General features: G+C 41.7%; 1 protein-coding gene across 4 annotated transcripts in view; it reads right to left on the reverse strand.

Moving 5' to 3' along the window:
- rubcnl (rubicon like autophagy enhancer) overlaps nucleotides 1-17575 on the reverse strand; it is an 83023-nt gene that overhangs the window by 36464 nt on the left and 28984 nt on the right. For all 4 annotated transcript variants that reach the window (XM_060832914.1, XM_060832915.1, XM_060832912.1 and 1 more), the window contains exons 4-7: nucleotides 12505-12622; nucleotides 9804-10277; nucleotides 9418-9518; nucleotides 2186-2381 (exon numbers count right to left, since the gene is read on the reverse strand). In XM_060832914.1, the coding sequence (XP_060688897.1) occupies nucleotides 2186-2381; nucleotides 9418-9518; nucleotides 9804-10277; nucleotides 12505-12622 (889 nt within the window). The remainder of the gene's footprint in view (nucleotides 1-2185; nucleotides 2382-9417; nucleotides 9519-9803; nucleotides 10278-12504; nucleotides 12623-17575) is intronic.

Consider the following 17575-nt stretch of genomic DNA (forward strand, 5'->3'; position numbering starts at 1 on the left):
GGACATCAAGTATCGAAGCTGGGAAGTTGTGTTGCAGTTGTACACAATGTTGGTGAGGCTGCACTTGGAATATTGCGTTCAGTTTTGATCACCTTGTCAAAAGAAGGATGTTTTTAAACCGGAAAAAAAAAAAGGATGCAGCAGGAATTTACAAGGACTCAAGGATCTAAGTTATAGCAAGAGGTTGGACAAACTAAGACTTTTTTTCTTGAGTATAGGAGACTGAGGGGGGGAAATCTTAGATGTGTCCAAGATCATGAGACGCTTGGATAATGTGAGTATGCAATCTTTTTCCCAGGATTGGGGAAAATAGAGGACAGTTTAGTCTTAGGGGGAAAAGAATAAAAAAAGGGAACCTAAAGGGGCAATTTTTTAAAAAAAAAAACAAACAGTGGTGGGCACACATGGAATGAGCTGCTAGCAGAAGTTTTGAGATGGGTACATTAAATATTTTAAAAGGCATGGATAGGAAAGAAAAGGTTTCAAAGGACATGGGCCAAGTGCAGGAAAATGGGGTTAGCATGGATGGGCATTTTTGGTTGGCATGGACCAGTTTGGGCCAAAAGGCATGTCTGTGACATTATGACTCTCTTGAAATCACAACTGCATGAATTCTCACGACACCAGGTTAAATACAGACAAAGAAACCCGGGTTCCATTCCTGTCTCAGGCGACTATCTATGTGGAGTTTGTACAAACTCCCCATGTCTGCGTGGGTTTCTTCTGGGTGCTCCGATTTCCTCCCACAGTCCACAGATGTGCAGGTTAGGTGAATTGACCATAGCGTTAGAGGCAGGGGTAAGTGTAGGGGAATGGGTCTGGGTAGGTTGCGCTTCGGCAGGTCAGTGGGGGCTTGTTGGGTCGAAGGGCCTGTTTCCACACTAAGTAATCTAACCCCCTGGACACCTGCCCCAACATCCATTGATTTCATGAACTAAAACCAACTGTTCTAGAAGTTTGCTACCTTCATTCTGGAAGGTAGAAATGTTATTTATAACAAGGACAGTCACAGCATGAACTGAGGTGAAGCCCAGTGCAGTTTAGAGGAAAGGTCCAGTACAGATGGAATGCTAGGATGCAGCATGAATAGGTTGGAAGACCGTTGCACTGAACATTTTTGTTCCATTTTGTAATTTATTCTTTAATTTAATGTTGGACTTCTTAACTTCTGTTTTTCTAAGAACTGCAACTGAAGCAGCTGTATCTGGGGAACATGCACCCAAGACAGTGCCATAAACAGCGACTTGTACACTTTTCACTGTACTCATTTGGGTACGTGACAAATGAAAGCTAATTCTAGCAATTCTGATGACACAAACTGACCGTAACGAAACAAACTAAGAATAAACAACTGAGCCAAACCATCAAACAAGTGCTAGAAGCAATGAAGGTTTTGTCTCGACAAGAGTTATAGGGAGGTACAAAAACTGATTCAATAGAGGTAGAAAAACAGTTTGAGTAGGCAGCATTATTGAAAAAGTCAAAAAACTGTCACAAAAGTCTGGGTTGTGTGCATATATTACAAAAGTGTATCATTAAATGATAATTAATGAAAAAAAAAGACAGCTCAAAAGAACTTGTCCAACACCACTTGAGTGGAACTCAGGTAGAACCCTTGAAAAAGTGAAGGAGATTTCATTTGGGGATCAAGTTAGACCACGTCCAACTTTGGACTCCTCACCAAGGGATAGAAACAGACTTTGTAAATGGTATGGTGGATGGAATTTAAAGTCTTCGTTTGAAAGGCAAGATAAACTTAACTAGACCTATTGTATTTCAGTGCTGACAAAATTGACCAGTGGGGGGGGGGGGGGCGGGCGGACACACGAGGGGAGAAAAATAAAATTGCCTAAACAAAGAATCTACATATTACAGAAAACAAAAGAAAAACTATTTCTATAAAAGGAGAAATCTTGAAATAACCAAATTTGTTGCATTACGAGGAATCTCCAAAGATCTCAATCCCATGCTGGAAAGGAGGTGTGATGGATTTGTTGTATCTCAGCAAGTGTTCCAAGACAATGGTGCTTTAAATCCAAATTGCACTCAATTTCTTCACCCTATACATTTAAAAAGTTTTCCATACTTTTCTTACAAATCAGAATAAATTAGGTTGAACAAGTACACGTGCTTTGATTCTGATGACATTTGCTTAAATACAAGCACAAGGGAAGCTGATACTTACATTCATAACCACTATCCACAGAGTTCACGGAGTTGGAATGGGCTTCCTTCTTAATACAGGTGCTCATCTCATCTCCTGGGGTTTGGACAATCGCCAAGCTGCAGTCTTCCAGAAGCTCTGCCTGTTCATACATATTACTCTTCACATTCTCCAGCGCAGCGATTACCATGTCAGCTACCACCAGGTGAGTGTTCTCCTATTAACAAACATGTTCTTACTTCATTAAATTCATGAGACACCAAGTCAAAAATGATAAGCATGATCAAGAGCACCCACCAACTTTAACCCTACCACCCAATCACCACTTTATCCCCTAACGCACCCACTAAAATGTGAAACCGAATGCTAAATATTATTGTACCTTTCTATTTGACCAACACTAAGTGTTAAGAACTGGCAATGGGGAATTTTCTATTTCTGGGGCTCTATGAATGACAGGTATACCCCTTTGCTCAATACAGCATCTGCCATTTTTAAAGGTGTCAAGTAAAGGTCAGGAATGGTACTATCTTCCAATAGCAATATGCACGATGTGATACAAGACCAAGCAGATGAGGAAGAACAGCCCCAGCCATCTGGGACTGGCCAACTTGTACAGTGGAGGGGGGGGGGGGGGGGGGGGGGGGGGGGGGAAACAATGGTCACATTTTAAATAGGTGACAAATGGTATCTTGGATAGGCATGGCAAATCAGACCAGAAGAGTGGAATAGGAGCCAAGCACTTCATCCACAACACAGCACATTACAAGAAGTGCTCAAGAACAAGATTAAAACACTTGACAACACCCATCAGGAAGTGGTTTGCACATAGCATCCTCGAGACCCTGAGAGGAAAAAGAAAAGGAGGGCGTGGATCCTGTTGTGTGGTTCCCTGAGCAAACTGTCAAAGGCATTTGGCAGCATCACTTATTGCCAGAACTTTCCAACAAACAGCAGCTTGGTTGTTGGAGCAATCTTTCGCATACACTTGGTCGGCCTGCATCATGGCACGGTGCCCTTGAAGTAGCTACAGGGGGTGGTGATGGTGGGTACATCTCCTGCTGGAATGTGTCTTTGCAAAGGAAGCCTGGAGAGAGATGCAGTCATGTTTGTCAAGGTTTGTCCCACACAGCTCTGTGACTCAGGATTCTGTGCCATACGGTCTGTTCCCCAGGTCGCACACCCAGACAAGAACTGTGCCTGGAGGACCATCAACTGTCTGTGAAAGATGATCTTTAGTCTGCCTGAAACTTTTGGTCTTCCAGAACAAGAGTTGACACTGACTGAGTATTGCAGATTGGCACATTCCAAGGTCCAGGACTACGTGCTGAGGGATGCACTCAAGCTTGGATCAACTGTTGCCAACGAGCAGTGGGGAAAGATCACTAAATGAGGTCTTCCTTCTGAAGTTAGTTTTCAGTTTACAGGCCCTCCTAGTGTCTCAAATGCATACAAGTATAGTCTTGTATGTGCAAGAAATGCCTTCAGTTTCTTTGAATAAAGTCAAACTCCAATGTTTATTTCCTTGATATGCTACTGTACAGAACCAAAGTTTGTGACTATGTATATATACACAAAGATGTGAATAAAGAATATTTTTTAAACCAAAAATTAAAACTACCTGCTAATGCTGAACTTATTAGATTGCTGTTCTGAGAAACACTTCAATTTAAAACAAAGAATCTTAAAAGAAACTGATATCTTTCAGATACTTAGTTATTTAAAAACTCATGTTGGGGAGATCCAAGATGGCGGTGACCCAGTAGGTCTGAGTCTGCAGTGCTCTGCAAAGTGGGTGCCCACCCTCACCTTTTAATCCATTCAAGATAGCTTTTGCTCAGCACTCAGTCATTTTGCATCAAACTTTTAACAGTTTGGCGCTTTTTAAAAAGCGACTAAAGGCAAAAACTCCCGTAGCTCACAACAGGCAGGAACCCCTCCCCCACCCACAACAGCAGAGACATCCATGGCCACCTCGGGGGACTTGCCTGCAGAGGGGAGCCTAATTGCAGATCGTCAAACTCCGGGAGAACATGGACACATCCATTGAGGAGGCCAGGTCCAGGTGGAAGTCGATCTTGGTCATGCTGCAGAAGCATGACCGAGAGATTGAAAAACTTGGGCAGCATGTCAGATGGGTGGAGTAAGGGGCCATGGCCTCAGACTGCTGCGGAGTCATCCGTGGGTCAGGTCAAGGTCATCAGAAAAATATTCGGCTGCTGGGCCTTCCCGAACAGGAGGAAGGCCAGCTTGTGGATTTCTTGGAGCGATAGCTCCCACAATTATTGAAGGCGGAGCGGGACCACCAGGTTGCTTTACACAGACCTGAGTCGGACCAGTGTCCCCATCTGGTTCTAGTCCAACTTCAATGTTATAAGGAAAAACAAATGCTCCTAGAGATCTCCAGAGTCCTGGGGAAAGATCCCCAAGCCATGATGTACAAGGGCTCCAAGAAAATGCTGTTTCAGGACTTCTCTCCAGCTGTGGTCCACAAGAGGAGGGCACGTGATGAGGTGAAGCAGCAATTGAGAGACTTAAATATTCCACACTCCAAGCGATATCCAGCAACACTGCGCTTCAGCCATGGAGGATCCGTATATAACTTCGGAGAAAGTAAAAGAATTCCTGGTTGCTCTCAAATAAACTGCGAGACTTAACTTTATAGATAGTGACTTTATTTTGCCCTTTTGTTTACCCTTCTTTCTTTCTCAGTCTTTTACCTATCTTTCCCTGGGGATGGGGGCTTGTTCTTTATTCTTTCTCGGGTCTCCTTTTTATATCGCATGCAGCTTATCTGATTTGTGGGGGAGGTTTGTTTTTTGAGCGGTGCTATCTTTTCTTAGTTGCTGAATACTTGCTGGGATTGTAATTTTATACATTTCTATTTTGTGTCATTTTATTAAAACGTACCTAGGTTACGGTGTGGGAGTGTGGTAGGTCACTCACTTTTAAAACCTGATTTAAGACACTTGAATTTATTTACTTAATTTTGTATGCCAGGGCTGAGAGGAGGGTCTTAGCGAGGAGAGATTACAGTGGGGTTATTGGTAAGTAGTAGTGCCCCTTGGGAGCGGGGGGGGGGGGGGGAGAAAAGTCTTCCTTCAAATGTGTGTGTTATTTTTACTTTTTTAAAAAAAGTGTTGATTTAATTGTTTTAAAGAGAGTCTCTTTTTAAAATATGTGCATTTTCCACGGTCTTTGCTTAGTGGGACGGGGCGGGGGCTGGTCTTGAGCCTGCCTGGACGATCATGGCTAGCCATTCGCCTAGGTGGTGCACCTAGAACCCAGGAAGTACAGGACATGGTTAGGCAGCTTCAGGGTGGCAAAGCGCCTGGGCCAGACAGATTCCAGATCAAGTTCTATAAAGAATTTATAGGGGAACTGGCTGGACCACTCAAATATGTACAATTACTCACAGTGTCAGGGCTGCCTCACGCCTTCGTTGTGGGGCAAATATTTCTCATTCTCAATAAGGGAAAGGCCCCGGAAGATTGCTCTTCATATAGACCCATATCCCTATTAAACGTGGATTTTACAATTCTGTCAAAAACATGTTAGCATTAAGACTAGAAAGATTTTTACCATCCATTATAAAAAAATAGGACCAGACAGGGTTTATAATAGGTTGCAGGTCAACTAATAACATTAAAAGAATCTTAATGTAATACAAGCCTGTCACAACAGGTAACAATACCAGGTTTATACGCTGGAATGGTTTGGTGTTGGAGAGGTCCTTACTAAATGGGTTTTAGTATTATATAAATGATCCCAAAGCAACAGTGATCATCAACAGTTTAAGTTCAGACAGTTTTAGCATTGGCAGAGGCTATCGCCAGGGATGTCCTCTCTCACCATTATTATTTACACTAATGATTGAACCACAAGCAGAAGCTATACGAGCTGACCCGAATATAACGGCTCAGAGGGTTGGATCGGGCAAGCATAAAATTATTCTATGCAGTTGATGTCCTCCTCCTCTTAAGTGATCCTTCGACATCCGTGCCCTGCTTAATTCAAATGGTCAATCTATTTGGTATGTTCTCAGGTTATAAAATCGATTTTATGAAAAATCGGAGGCTACGCCATTGGATATACTGGATGGTCACTAAAATGTTTTCTGTACTTAGGTACTTTTATCACTCCAGTATTTGGTAAGTTATATAAAGCCAATTATGTTCACTTCAAGAAAATAAGGCAGGACCTTCAACGCTGGGGAGATCTCCCAATATCCTGATTGAACAGAGTAGCCTTACTAAGGTGAATATTCTAGCTCATCTTCTATATCCTACGAGAATGCTCCCCCTTGATGCCGAGACAGCTTTACAGCTGGCTCGGCTCCTTTATTTGGAATCATAGACAGCCCCTTATCAAATTAGAAAAGCTGCAGCTCCAACAAGCAAGGGGAGGACTGGACTTTGCATTTTTCAGGGGGTACCAATTGAGCTCTTTATTACCTTATGTAGCTGATTGATTGTGGGTCACAAGAGACCCAATCTGGTTAGATATTGAGACCTCAAGCAAAATGCCCCCTCAATCTATTATTCATAAAGACAAGATGAGAGTTATTACGGACTATTGTAAAAACCCTATTGTAATAAATACGATTAAAGCCTGGAAGATAACGTGACAAGATGAGGGTAACCTGCAAAAGCCCTCCCCTTATACCCCTATAGTGGGAACATTGGGATTCCAGCCAGGGCTGACAGATGCTACATTTAAAATTTGGGAGTCCAGAGAGATCTCTGGAACCTGTTCGATAGGGAGGTTATGATGTCCTTTGAGCAGCTGCGCCAGAAGGTTGGACTGCCTAACAGGGACCTCTTTCGGTCCTTTCAAATATGAGACTCTATACTGATAGTCAATCCTTACAAAATCAGATAGGGAAAGGAGAGAGCTGTTGCCGGATATGGAAGGTTGGGGTTATAAAGAAAAGCTGGGACTTCTTTCATTGGACAGTAGGGGATTGAGAGATGACCATATAGAGGTTTATAAAATCAGGAGGGGAAAGATAGGGTTAATTGTAGGTTTCATTTCCTCAGAATGGGGATTTCAAGGCTTGGACACACTTAAAAAAGGAGGGGATGGATTGAGGGGCAAGTTTTGTGTTTTAACGGAGGGTAGTTTGATGTGCGAAATGAACTTTCAGGGGAAGTGGTGAACAGAGTTATAGTTACAACATTTAAAAAGACATTTAGATAAGTACAAGTCAAAGTTTGAGGAATATGGTCCAAGCATAGGCAAGTGGGAATAGATTAGTTTCGGAAATAGTCAGCTTGGACTGGTTGAACCGAAGAGTCACATAGCCCAGAAACACACCCTATCACACTTGCTTCTTTGGGAAGTGAGGGTGAACACTCCTGAACATCAAGCCTCTGTCACTCTCCTCAGCTAATCAGAGTCATGTGTGAAAGGGAAGATTATTTGTCTGTTGAGAAAACCAGTGAATCCATTTTCACACTAGAATCTACATCTATTAAGACAGGCCTTGCACGATTAGTGTTTGTAGTTCTACTTGTAACTTGGAGTCAAGGAACATTGCTGTGAGTAGCAATCTGGGGTAATATTCAGACTTGTGTTATTCCAAAGTCATGCATTTACATAGCACCTTTCACAGCCCGAGCACAGCGGAAGGTGCCTCGGTTTAACATCTTAAACAAAAAGGACAGGAAGGTGGCGAGATGCTGAATACACTGGGACTCTTTCTCCTGGAGTATAGGAGACCTTAGAGGTCAGTGAAATCATGAGACACAGATAAGGAGATAGCAAAACTCTTCGCTAAAGTCGCACCCTCCTCTTCAACGTTAAGTGGTGTAACCTGCTTTTGAAATTATCTTTAAGCCCCTTGACAGTTACTGAGAGAAGGTAAGTGTGTAAAACAATCCCTCCAGCTTAATGTAAATCTCAACTATCATCCCATCCCTGTGCTGTGTCCATGTTTGTTTAGGAGACCTATGTTAAGAAAATTACACCTTGCTGCTTTCAGTTATCCTGGTTAAATGGTATTAAGCTGTCATTATTACATATTTAGTAACATTTTAACTACTTCATCTTAACTATTGCAAAACCAGGTGCCTGAAAGTGGATTATTCATATATAAACAGGATGTGGAATGAATTTCCAGAGGAAGTGGTGAATGTGGGTACAGTTACAGCATTTAAAAAAAAAGACATTTGAATAAGTACATGAATTGGGAAAGGTTTGAAGGAATATGGGCAGGAGCAGGCAAAACTAGTTTAGTTTGGGATAATGGTCAGCGTGGACTGGTTGGACCCAAGGGTCTGTTTCTGGGCTGGAAGACTCGACAGATTTAAATTGAACTTTTTATCTCAAAAAAATAAAATGACGACATTTCAAACCCTCTATCAAATGCATTGTATAATTTGTCACAGTGAAAAAGCAGTTTATTTGCTCATTCATAACCCTGCATCTAAGCTCTTTGTCATTTATCGCTAGCCTTGTCCAACTGGTGACCCTTCACTGACTTCACTGGTTCCAGAACTGCAATGCAAAAATAGAAACACAAGTCCATTGGGGCATTCAACAAATTTAAAAATCAGTTGCTGACATTCACAATTGAATTCCTGATAAACATAGTTTCACACTTGACCTTTCCTCCCCATTGCAAGGAGGTACATGTCAGTATTTCGGATGGTCCAATTAGTCAACTTGGAGAAGGAACATTGGACTATTGGTTCCCACCAACATGGACTTTATTTCTTTTCATTGAACTGCCTTTGCTCAAGGTGACGCAAGAGACAACTCTTTCAGAGGGTGGTACGTGTATGGAATGAGCTGCCAGAGGAAGTGGAGTAGACTGGCACAATTACAGCATTTAAAAGGCATCTGAATGGGCACATGAATAGGAAGGATTTAGAGGGATATGGGCCAAGTGCTGACAAATGGGACTGGATTAATTTAGGATATCTGGTCGACGTGGACAAGTTAGACCAAAGGGTCCGTTTCGGTGCTGTACAGCTCTGAAAATTCCACATCAATACATTTCCGCAGTTTAAAACCAAAAAAAAAGGGAAGTGCCAGCACAGATCAAGGGATACTGAAATACATTATCCACAGTTTTGAAAAACTAGTAAATGGTCAACTCTTTACATTAAAAATATTTTATACATTGATGTATCACCTATATTTAATTGACAATCCTGAACATGACTGACAGGAATTGTAAAACAAAGACAAAGACAGACAACAGTTTTTAAAAAAAAACTTAAACTAGAGCTTTGTGGATAACATCTTACCCTTTCCTGAGCTCTACTTGCACTGAAACTAGGGTTGGAGAGATAACTCGTGTACACAATAGTCTCACCCGGTCTGTTATTTGGCCCATGTTGTGCTCTCTCTGTGGAAAGACAGATTTTAGATTCAAAATGGGGAAGGAGAAAGAGAGGGAGAAATTTAAAACAGATGGAGCAAATCCTTTGCCTTAAATCACCTTAAACATGCTAAACTTATGTATGAAAACAAGTACAACTTTTGTTTCAGAAATTTCAGATAACCAACTGATTTATACCATTCTTCACGTATCTCCTGCCATTCTGTTTCCCATATTTGCTGTATCTGAATTGTAATTCTTATTATTCAGTACTGTCACGAAAGCAATATTGTTCATATTAACATCTTTTACCTGGATGGATGTTGGAGTCTGACTGAGAGCGTTGATAATGGGGTTCTTCGGCCTTAGACACTGAAGGTGGAGCTCCTGTGAAGCTCATGTGCCTGGAAGCTGTAGACTGTACAGAGGTCAAGAGTTTGCTGAAAGGGTTGAATATAATGCGGCTTGAGGACTTTTCAGGAGAGTGAGTCAGTGATGAACTACTGCTGCATGAATCACCTTGACAGGTCATCATAGCAATCTCCACACAGTGCCGCTGTTCTTCATCTTTACCACGACTCTCCCAAAGATCCTTCGAAGCTCCATCTTGAAACACAGTCAATGCAGATAGCCTTGTAATGGCTGTAGAGTTCTCTGCGAGAGGTTTGAAGCCATCAAAGGTTTCCAATACCGAGCTCAGGATCTCTTTGATGGCTTCGGGATTGTTCGAGGGTTGGCCTGGGTGCACTGCAGTCTGGCCCATCACTGCTGGTGTGGAGTATTCATCTGTCAAAAATAAAGAACCACAAACAAGATCAGTTGAATCTTGCTGACAGTTATCAATGAATAGACAATTTGGTTGAAAGAATTCAGAATGGACCGTACAATGCAATAAACCCCGATGCAATGTGCACCATTAAACAAGGGTCAATGCAATGAGATCTTGATCTCCAGCCTGCATTGTGCTCAGGAAATCTTTGAAATTACCATCCAGAAATGGGAAAAAGACTAACATAAGTACCCATGAATGGGGAAAGACAATAATGTCAATAACCAAGAATTCATCTCCTTTGGTGAGGAAATAAAAGATAGACATAACATTTCTTAGGAAGTGCTGGCATTCAAAGGTGTCGTTGCTTCCGAAACACACTAAATTAACATGTAGATGCAATAATCAATAAAAAGGAAGGCAAAGGGAAAGTTGACTTTTATTGCAAAAGGTTTAGAATAAAAAGGGGCATTGCTGTGCCTGCATCTAGAGTAGCATGTACACTTTTGATCTCCTTACCCAAGGAAGGATGTAGTTGCCATGGAAGGAGCATAATGGAGGTGGGCCAGACTTAATCCCTGAAAATGTTGGACTACCTTCTGACACGAGATTGGAGAAACTGGACACACACGCTCTAGAGTGTCAAAGAATAAGTGACAACTGCAATGAAATGTAAAAGAAGCTTACAGGTTTCCCTGGCTGCTGAGTCTAGAAACAGGGGGTGTAATTACAGAAGACGACTGAGATAGGGAATAATGTTTGGAGTCAGAGTCATGTAGTTACTAACAGCTCTTGCATCAATCACAAAAAGATAGTCAAAAAATACATGGTAACAACACACCATCTGCCAATAAGGTAAGATAAATAAAAGTCTGGATCCAACACTATTGGTAAACCACAAATCTGGTTCACTAATTCCCTTTACAGAAGGGAACTACCATCCTTACCTGCCCTACATGTGACTCTCAACCCATGAAATATGGTTGATTCTTAACTGCCCTCTGAGCAATTAGGGACAGACAATAAATGCTGGGCAAACCAGCAAAGCCCTCTTCCTGTGGATTTTAAAATATATAAAAGACCCATTTCAGTAAATATTGGGAGCTGGATTAAATTTAAACCAATTTGATCAAGTGTATCACAACATGTCTTGGAACCACAGGCCTCCAGGTCTAGAGAAAAGAAGGAGACTACCACTATGCCACAAGAGCCCAGTTTACAAAACAAAAGGGTACATTTCCATTAAACAGCAAGCCCCAATTTAAGTAACACTGAGAAACAAGTAAAACGCAGAAAATAAATTCCACCTCTCAGACAAAAAAAAGAGCTGCCTTGGTTTTATCTTTCTGTTGTTGAATCTGAGGCAAATTAGTGTTGCATAAGGCATTTTTTTAAAAAAAACAAAAAAAAAGTCCTCACAGAAGTAATTGAAGAGAGCTTAAACGCACTAAAGAAACAAGAAGGAATCAAAAGTCTGGTTTTGATTATTTCAAGACCAAGGAGGAAGAAACAAACAAACTTGCAGATATTTTCTAAATGAACTTGTTCAGAGATGTGATTACACACCTCTGAAGCAAGTGGGATTTGAACCCTGGCCTCCTGGCTCAGATATAGGGATACTACTACTGCACCAGAAGAACCCCCATCAGAAGCAACTGTTTTCTCTGCACATCTACTTTGCCATTCAACCTACTCAGATATTATTATACAGCTCTGAAGGGAGAGGAGGGATTTGTACCGAGGCCTCACCAATCTAGAATTAGAGAGACTACAACTATACCACACAAGAACCCTCAGAGAGTCACCAGTTAATACAGCAATGAGAAGAGAGTTCTGATTGGTCAAGCCATCATTCGCCATGGAGATCTAACAAGAGCAGGTAACTGCCAATTTTAGTTCTCAAACCAGGCAGGTGGACACTGATTGATCAGGGAGTTGCCATGGGAATGAAACAATTTACCAGTTTTCAGGAAGAAAACAAAACTTGTAGATACTTTCTAAATGAACTTGTTCAGAGATGTGATTACACACCTCTAGGACAAGTGGGATTTGAACCCCCTTTCTTACCATGAAAAGATTGTATTGGACATACAAAGTCCCGCAGCTTACCAACATAGAAGCATCATACTACAAGCCTGACTGAATCAAAGATTAGAGAGGTAGAATAGAACATGACTCACAAGCTTTACATTTAACGCTATTTCAAAGTTCAAATCAAACAGAGGATAAAATAAAACCAAATACCTGGCAGTGCTGAGGTAGACGGTGACTGGGGCAGTAAGCACAAGGTGTTCAGATGGAATCCTGAGGCAGATACCACCTTTGCCTCAGACACAGGCAATAAGCTGCTCTTCCTTGCCTGCTGTATCAGTAAAACAGAAAAGAGATTGAAACTGACAACAAGACATTAACTGGAGGGAAAAAGATTCTCAGCTTAACGGAGTTGAAGATGCTCACTATATGGAATTAAAGCAACCTGATTGGTAAAAAGACCAGGTGGAGACAGCCACTAGTTCATCATCTGATCTTGACTAATTCCCCTGAAAAGAACAGACTTGGGTTTTTTAAAGTGACACTGTCTATCTGAAAATAAAGTGTTTGCTGATTATCCTTCATTTGTTTGCCAGCACACAAGAAGTGAATATATTTATTCCAATCACTTGGATGTAACATCTTTAGTGATCTGTCAATTCTTCTCATTCCTATTTTTACAATAAAACCTTTTCATGAAAACAGTGCCCCTTTAAGAGGGTATGGGATTAAGAAAATGAAATTTCCAACTCCTTCCCAAATCATTATTCTAACAGGGATGCAATATCCTCTGAAAATTAAAAGCATGTGCTAACTTCACCCCATTTCATAAATTGACTTTTGCAGCACGATGTCACCTGTATTTTTTATTGTAAAAGTCTTATTAAGCCACGAACAACAGTCTGATAAATTAAGGCAGCAAGACCCTAGATTTGAGTAATATGTTGGGTGATAGAGTTTGATCCAGTGGATTTTGTGGTACAAGTGTACTGTCAGAAGATACAACTATAGATCCTATCCCATTCCAGATGTATGTTTGACCAGGTTGGTACATAGTTTACACTTGTTTTTAAAAGCCATGAGCAATATTGAATTTCAGACTCCTTGTGAATATGTTTGGAATGGTATTGTTAGTTGTTAAATTTCTGACAACACAATCACACTGAGACCAGCAATAGAGTACAGGTAAAACTGACACTTGTATTGCTGCTTTTTATGCTGTAAATCTCATTGAAACAAAGTGAACTCTGAACTCTAAACTGGTGCCAAAAAAGCAAGGCCTTTTATAATTCACCCATACTTCCTGACAGTTGCTCAATTTTGCCTTTAAAACAAGGCCACGGGTAAAATTCTCTTCCCTTCCTCCATTTCACCTTTAAATATTTTTTTTCTTTTCTCCCTCAGCCCTCCCCGCTGGATAGAGAAGGTCAGACTCATGAGACGTAATCAGCAAACACCATTTCAACCCAGTTTGACCTGATCCCTGAGCTGGGTGTGTGCCCCTAGTCCAAAATAGATTGACCGGTTGAATTTTTATCACCAGTGCAGTGTCCTTGTTAGAAATAAGATTTTTTTTTTTGGATGATATGTGTCTCACCTACCAATTGATGAATGTGCATGATTAGCATGAGGCATAAACACATCCATAGTCTTTGAGTTTGTCAGGGAGCAGGATACAGAAATGGTGTCAGTAGAGTCAACAGTCTATTGACTTTTCCGAATGATCGTGCTTTTCCTGATTACTGGGTTGTATGCCCTTTAATATGAGGGGTCAGTTTAACAGACACATATATGACTTAAAAAAAACGAGAACCGCTCATTTAACTGCTGTAGTGCAACCTGCAATATTGCCAACCATCTGGAGTATTTTCGTATTGCTTCTCCATTTGTGGTTCCACAATATAAATAAGGTACAAGGCCTTAAAGTGGAACAGTGTGAAGCTGCATTAATACAGGGTGTCCTTGTTCATGAGCCACAAAAAGCTAGCGTGCAGGTGCAGCAATCAGTAAGGAAGGCAACTGGTATGTTGCAAATGTGTTGCTGGTCAAAGCACAGCAGGTCAGGCAGCATCTCAGGAATAGAGAATTCGACGTTTCGAGCATAAGCCCTGGTATGTTGGTCTTCATTGTAAAGGTGATTCAAGAACAGATGATGTCTTGATGCAATTGCAAGGAACCTCTGTGAATCTACACCTGGAGTATTGTGTACAGTTTTGGTTCCCCTTTCTAAAGTGAAATATACTTAGCCGAGAGGGAGTACAATGGAGGTTAATCCCAGGGATGGCAGGATTGGTTGGTGAATCTCAAATCCTAGCAGTAAGATTAGCTTGGTCATGTATTTAACAGAATGACGCAGACTTTACAGAAACAGGTTTGACCAGTTTCAGCCAATGATTATACTCAAAATAGGGCTTGTCCCACCATACTGCATCTCAGTCAAGAAATCTTTATATTGGAATTAAAATCCCTACAGAATATAAACAGGCCCTTTGGCCCAACAAGTCCACACTGACCCTCCGAAGAGGAACCCACTCAGACCCATTCCCTTACAACTCTACATTTACCCCTGACTAATCTACCTAACTTACACATCCCTGAACACTATGGGCTATTTAGATTAGATTACTTAGTGTGGAAACAGACCCTTCGGCCCAACAAGTCCACACCGACCCTCTGAAGAGCAACCCACCCAGACCCATTACCCTCTGGCTAATGCACCTAACACTATGGGCAATTTAACATGGCCAATTAACCTAATCTGCACATCTTTGGACACTAGGAGGAAACCAGAGCACCCGGAGGAAACCCACGCAGACACGGGGAGAATGTGCAAACTCAACACAGTCAGTCGCCCAAGTCTGGAATTGAACCCGGGTTCCTAGCGCTGTGAGGCAGCAGTGCTAACCACTGAGCCACCATGCCACCCCAATATTCCTTTTTAATATTGCTTTTTACCTCAAGGCTCTAAGGTGAAACTGAATAAATATTTCAATGTTAGATGCTTCAAATGCTCTGTGTGGTACAGTGTTCCATATCCTCATGGATAAAGAAGTTTATCTTGAATTTTTTTTTACTGGAGTTTTCATGGTTATCTTACATTTTTTGATGTATAATTTTCTCCTTCCTCCCAATTTGGTAACATCATCTTCACATTTTTATGTACTAATTTGAGCCAGACTTCTTGCACAGCAGTAGTGGGTGGTGGTGAGCTGCCATCTTGAATTAATGCAGTCTGTGTGCTGTAAGTAGACCCACAATGCCGTTGGGGAGGGGATTCCAGGATTTTGACCCAGTGACACTGAAGGAATGGTGAGCTATTTCCAAGTTGGGATGGTGACTGGCATGGAAGGGAACTTGCAGGGTGCGGGATTCCCATTTTTGATGCCCTTGTCTTCCACCCTATCCAAAATCTCTTCATAATTTGAAAAAGCTCCATTAGGTCTGCTCTCAACCTTTTTTTTTCCAGAGAAGATAGTCCAAACTTGTCCAACCTACCTTCTCTGTTCTGGTTTCATCCTGGTTTGCATTTTCTCGAATATCTCTGTCTATATTTTGCATTCTGAGACCAGATCAGTTCTCCACAGGTGATCTAACCAAGTTTCTTTTCATGTTTCACATAAATTCCCCACTTTCCATTCTATTCCTCTAGAAATAAACTTGGGGCTTTGTTTCCATCTTTCTGCATCGGTTAACTTGTGTCGCTATCTTTGATTTGTGAATATGCATCCCTATCTCACATGGCGGTTCTAATTTGGACTCTTGCCTTTTTTACAGCTCCATCATTACACCTACCAAATTGTACCAACTCACTTCCATCTATACTAAAAAGTAAGCTGCGAGGTGAACATGCATTCAACAAGTTGAGTTGAGGGTGGCAAGAGTGCAAATTGTAGTTGGAGTGGGGGATTTCTATGTCCACCACCAAGAGTGGCTCAACATCAGTACTACCGTTTGAGCTGGTCAGGTCCTAAAAGGACATTGCTGCTAGACTGCGTCTGAGCAGATGGTGAGGGGGCCAACAAGAGGGAAAAGCATACTTACCCTCTTCCTTACCAACCTAATGGGTGCAGATGCATTTGTCCATGACCATATCAGTGAGAGTGACCATTGCACAGTCCTTGTAGGGACAAGGCCAATTTCCATTTAGAAGGACAAAGACAGCAGATACTAAGGAACACCACCCCCCCCTGCAAGTTGCCTCCAAGCCACTCGCCATCCTGACTTGGAAATGTATCACTGTTCCTCGACTGTCGCTGGGTCAAAATATTGGAATTCCCTCCCTCCAGGCAATGTGGGTCAACCTACAGCACGTGGACTGTGGTGGCTCAAGAAGGCAGCTAACCACCACCTTCTCAAGGGGCAACTGGGGACGTGCAATAAATGGTGGGCAGCCAGGAATGCCCATGTCACATAAGTGAATAAAAAAAATTCAATTCTGCTATAATCTTTGTTTAGAACCTCCAATCTCTGTCATACTCTGGAGTTTGAAATTGTTCTTCCCATCTGAGTACAAATCGTTCATATAAATGGTGAGCAGCAGTAGTGTCTGCACTAAATCTTGTGGAACATCACTTTTCAGCTTCTACCAGTCTGAGCAAATGTCTTTTGACTCTGTTGGGTTGTAGTTATTAACCTGAAATACTAACTCTGTTTCTCTCTCCACGGCGGCTGCCTGACCTGCTGAGTATTTCCCATTTTTATTCATTCTACTAACCCTCCCTGTTTTGTAGCTGACCAGCAGCTCACCTGCTATACATCCCTTAACTCCATAAGGTCAGAGCTTAATCATGAACCTACTATGTGTTATCAGAACAAAGACTTTCTGAAAATGCAAACTTATTGTGTCGATCATGTTATCCATACTTGCTGATAACTTGCTCACTCATCTACAGGCTTGGTTTTTGTCAGGATGACTTTGCTCCAAGCCTCATTAAAGCCTGGATCTGAACATGGACACTAGAATTCAGAGAGGGGAGAGTGATTGCATTTGAATCAAGGCAAGGAGGTGAGTGGGGATTGGGTAAAGCTCTTCCCTGGCAGAGACATACCCAGTACAAAGCTCATGGTTGTTGGAAGTCAACCTTCTCGTATTCAGGATACAATAAGAAATTCCCCCGCGTGTAACCATTTTCAGCTGCTTCATCAATGACCTTTTCTCCATCGTAAGCTCAGAGATGAAACAGCTCACAAACGATTGCAGTGTTCAATTCCTTTTGCTAACCCTGATAGTGAATATGAATATTGTCTGTGTCTGACTGCAGCAAGACCTGGACAACATTCAGGC

This window comes from Hemiscyllium ocellatum, chromosome 12 (assembly GCF_020745735.1).
Source record: "Hemiscyllium ocellatum isolate sHemOce1 chromosome 12, sHemOce1.pat.X.cur, whole genome shotgun sequence".
Lineage (NCBI taxonomy): Eukaryota > Metazoa > Chordata > Chondrichthyes > Orectolobiformes > Hemiscylliidae > Hemiscyllium > Hemiscyllium ocellatum.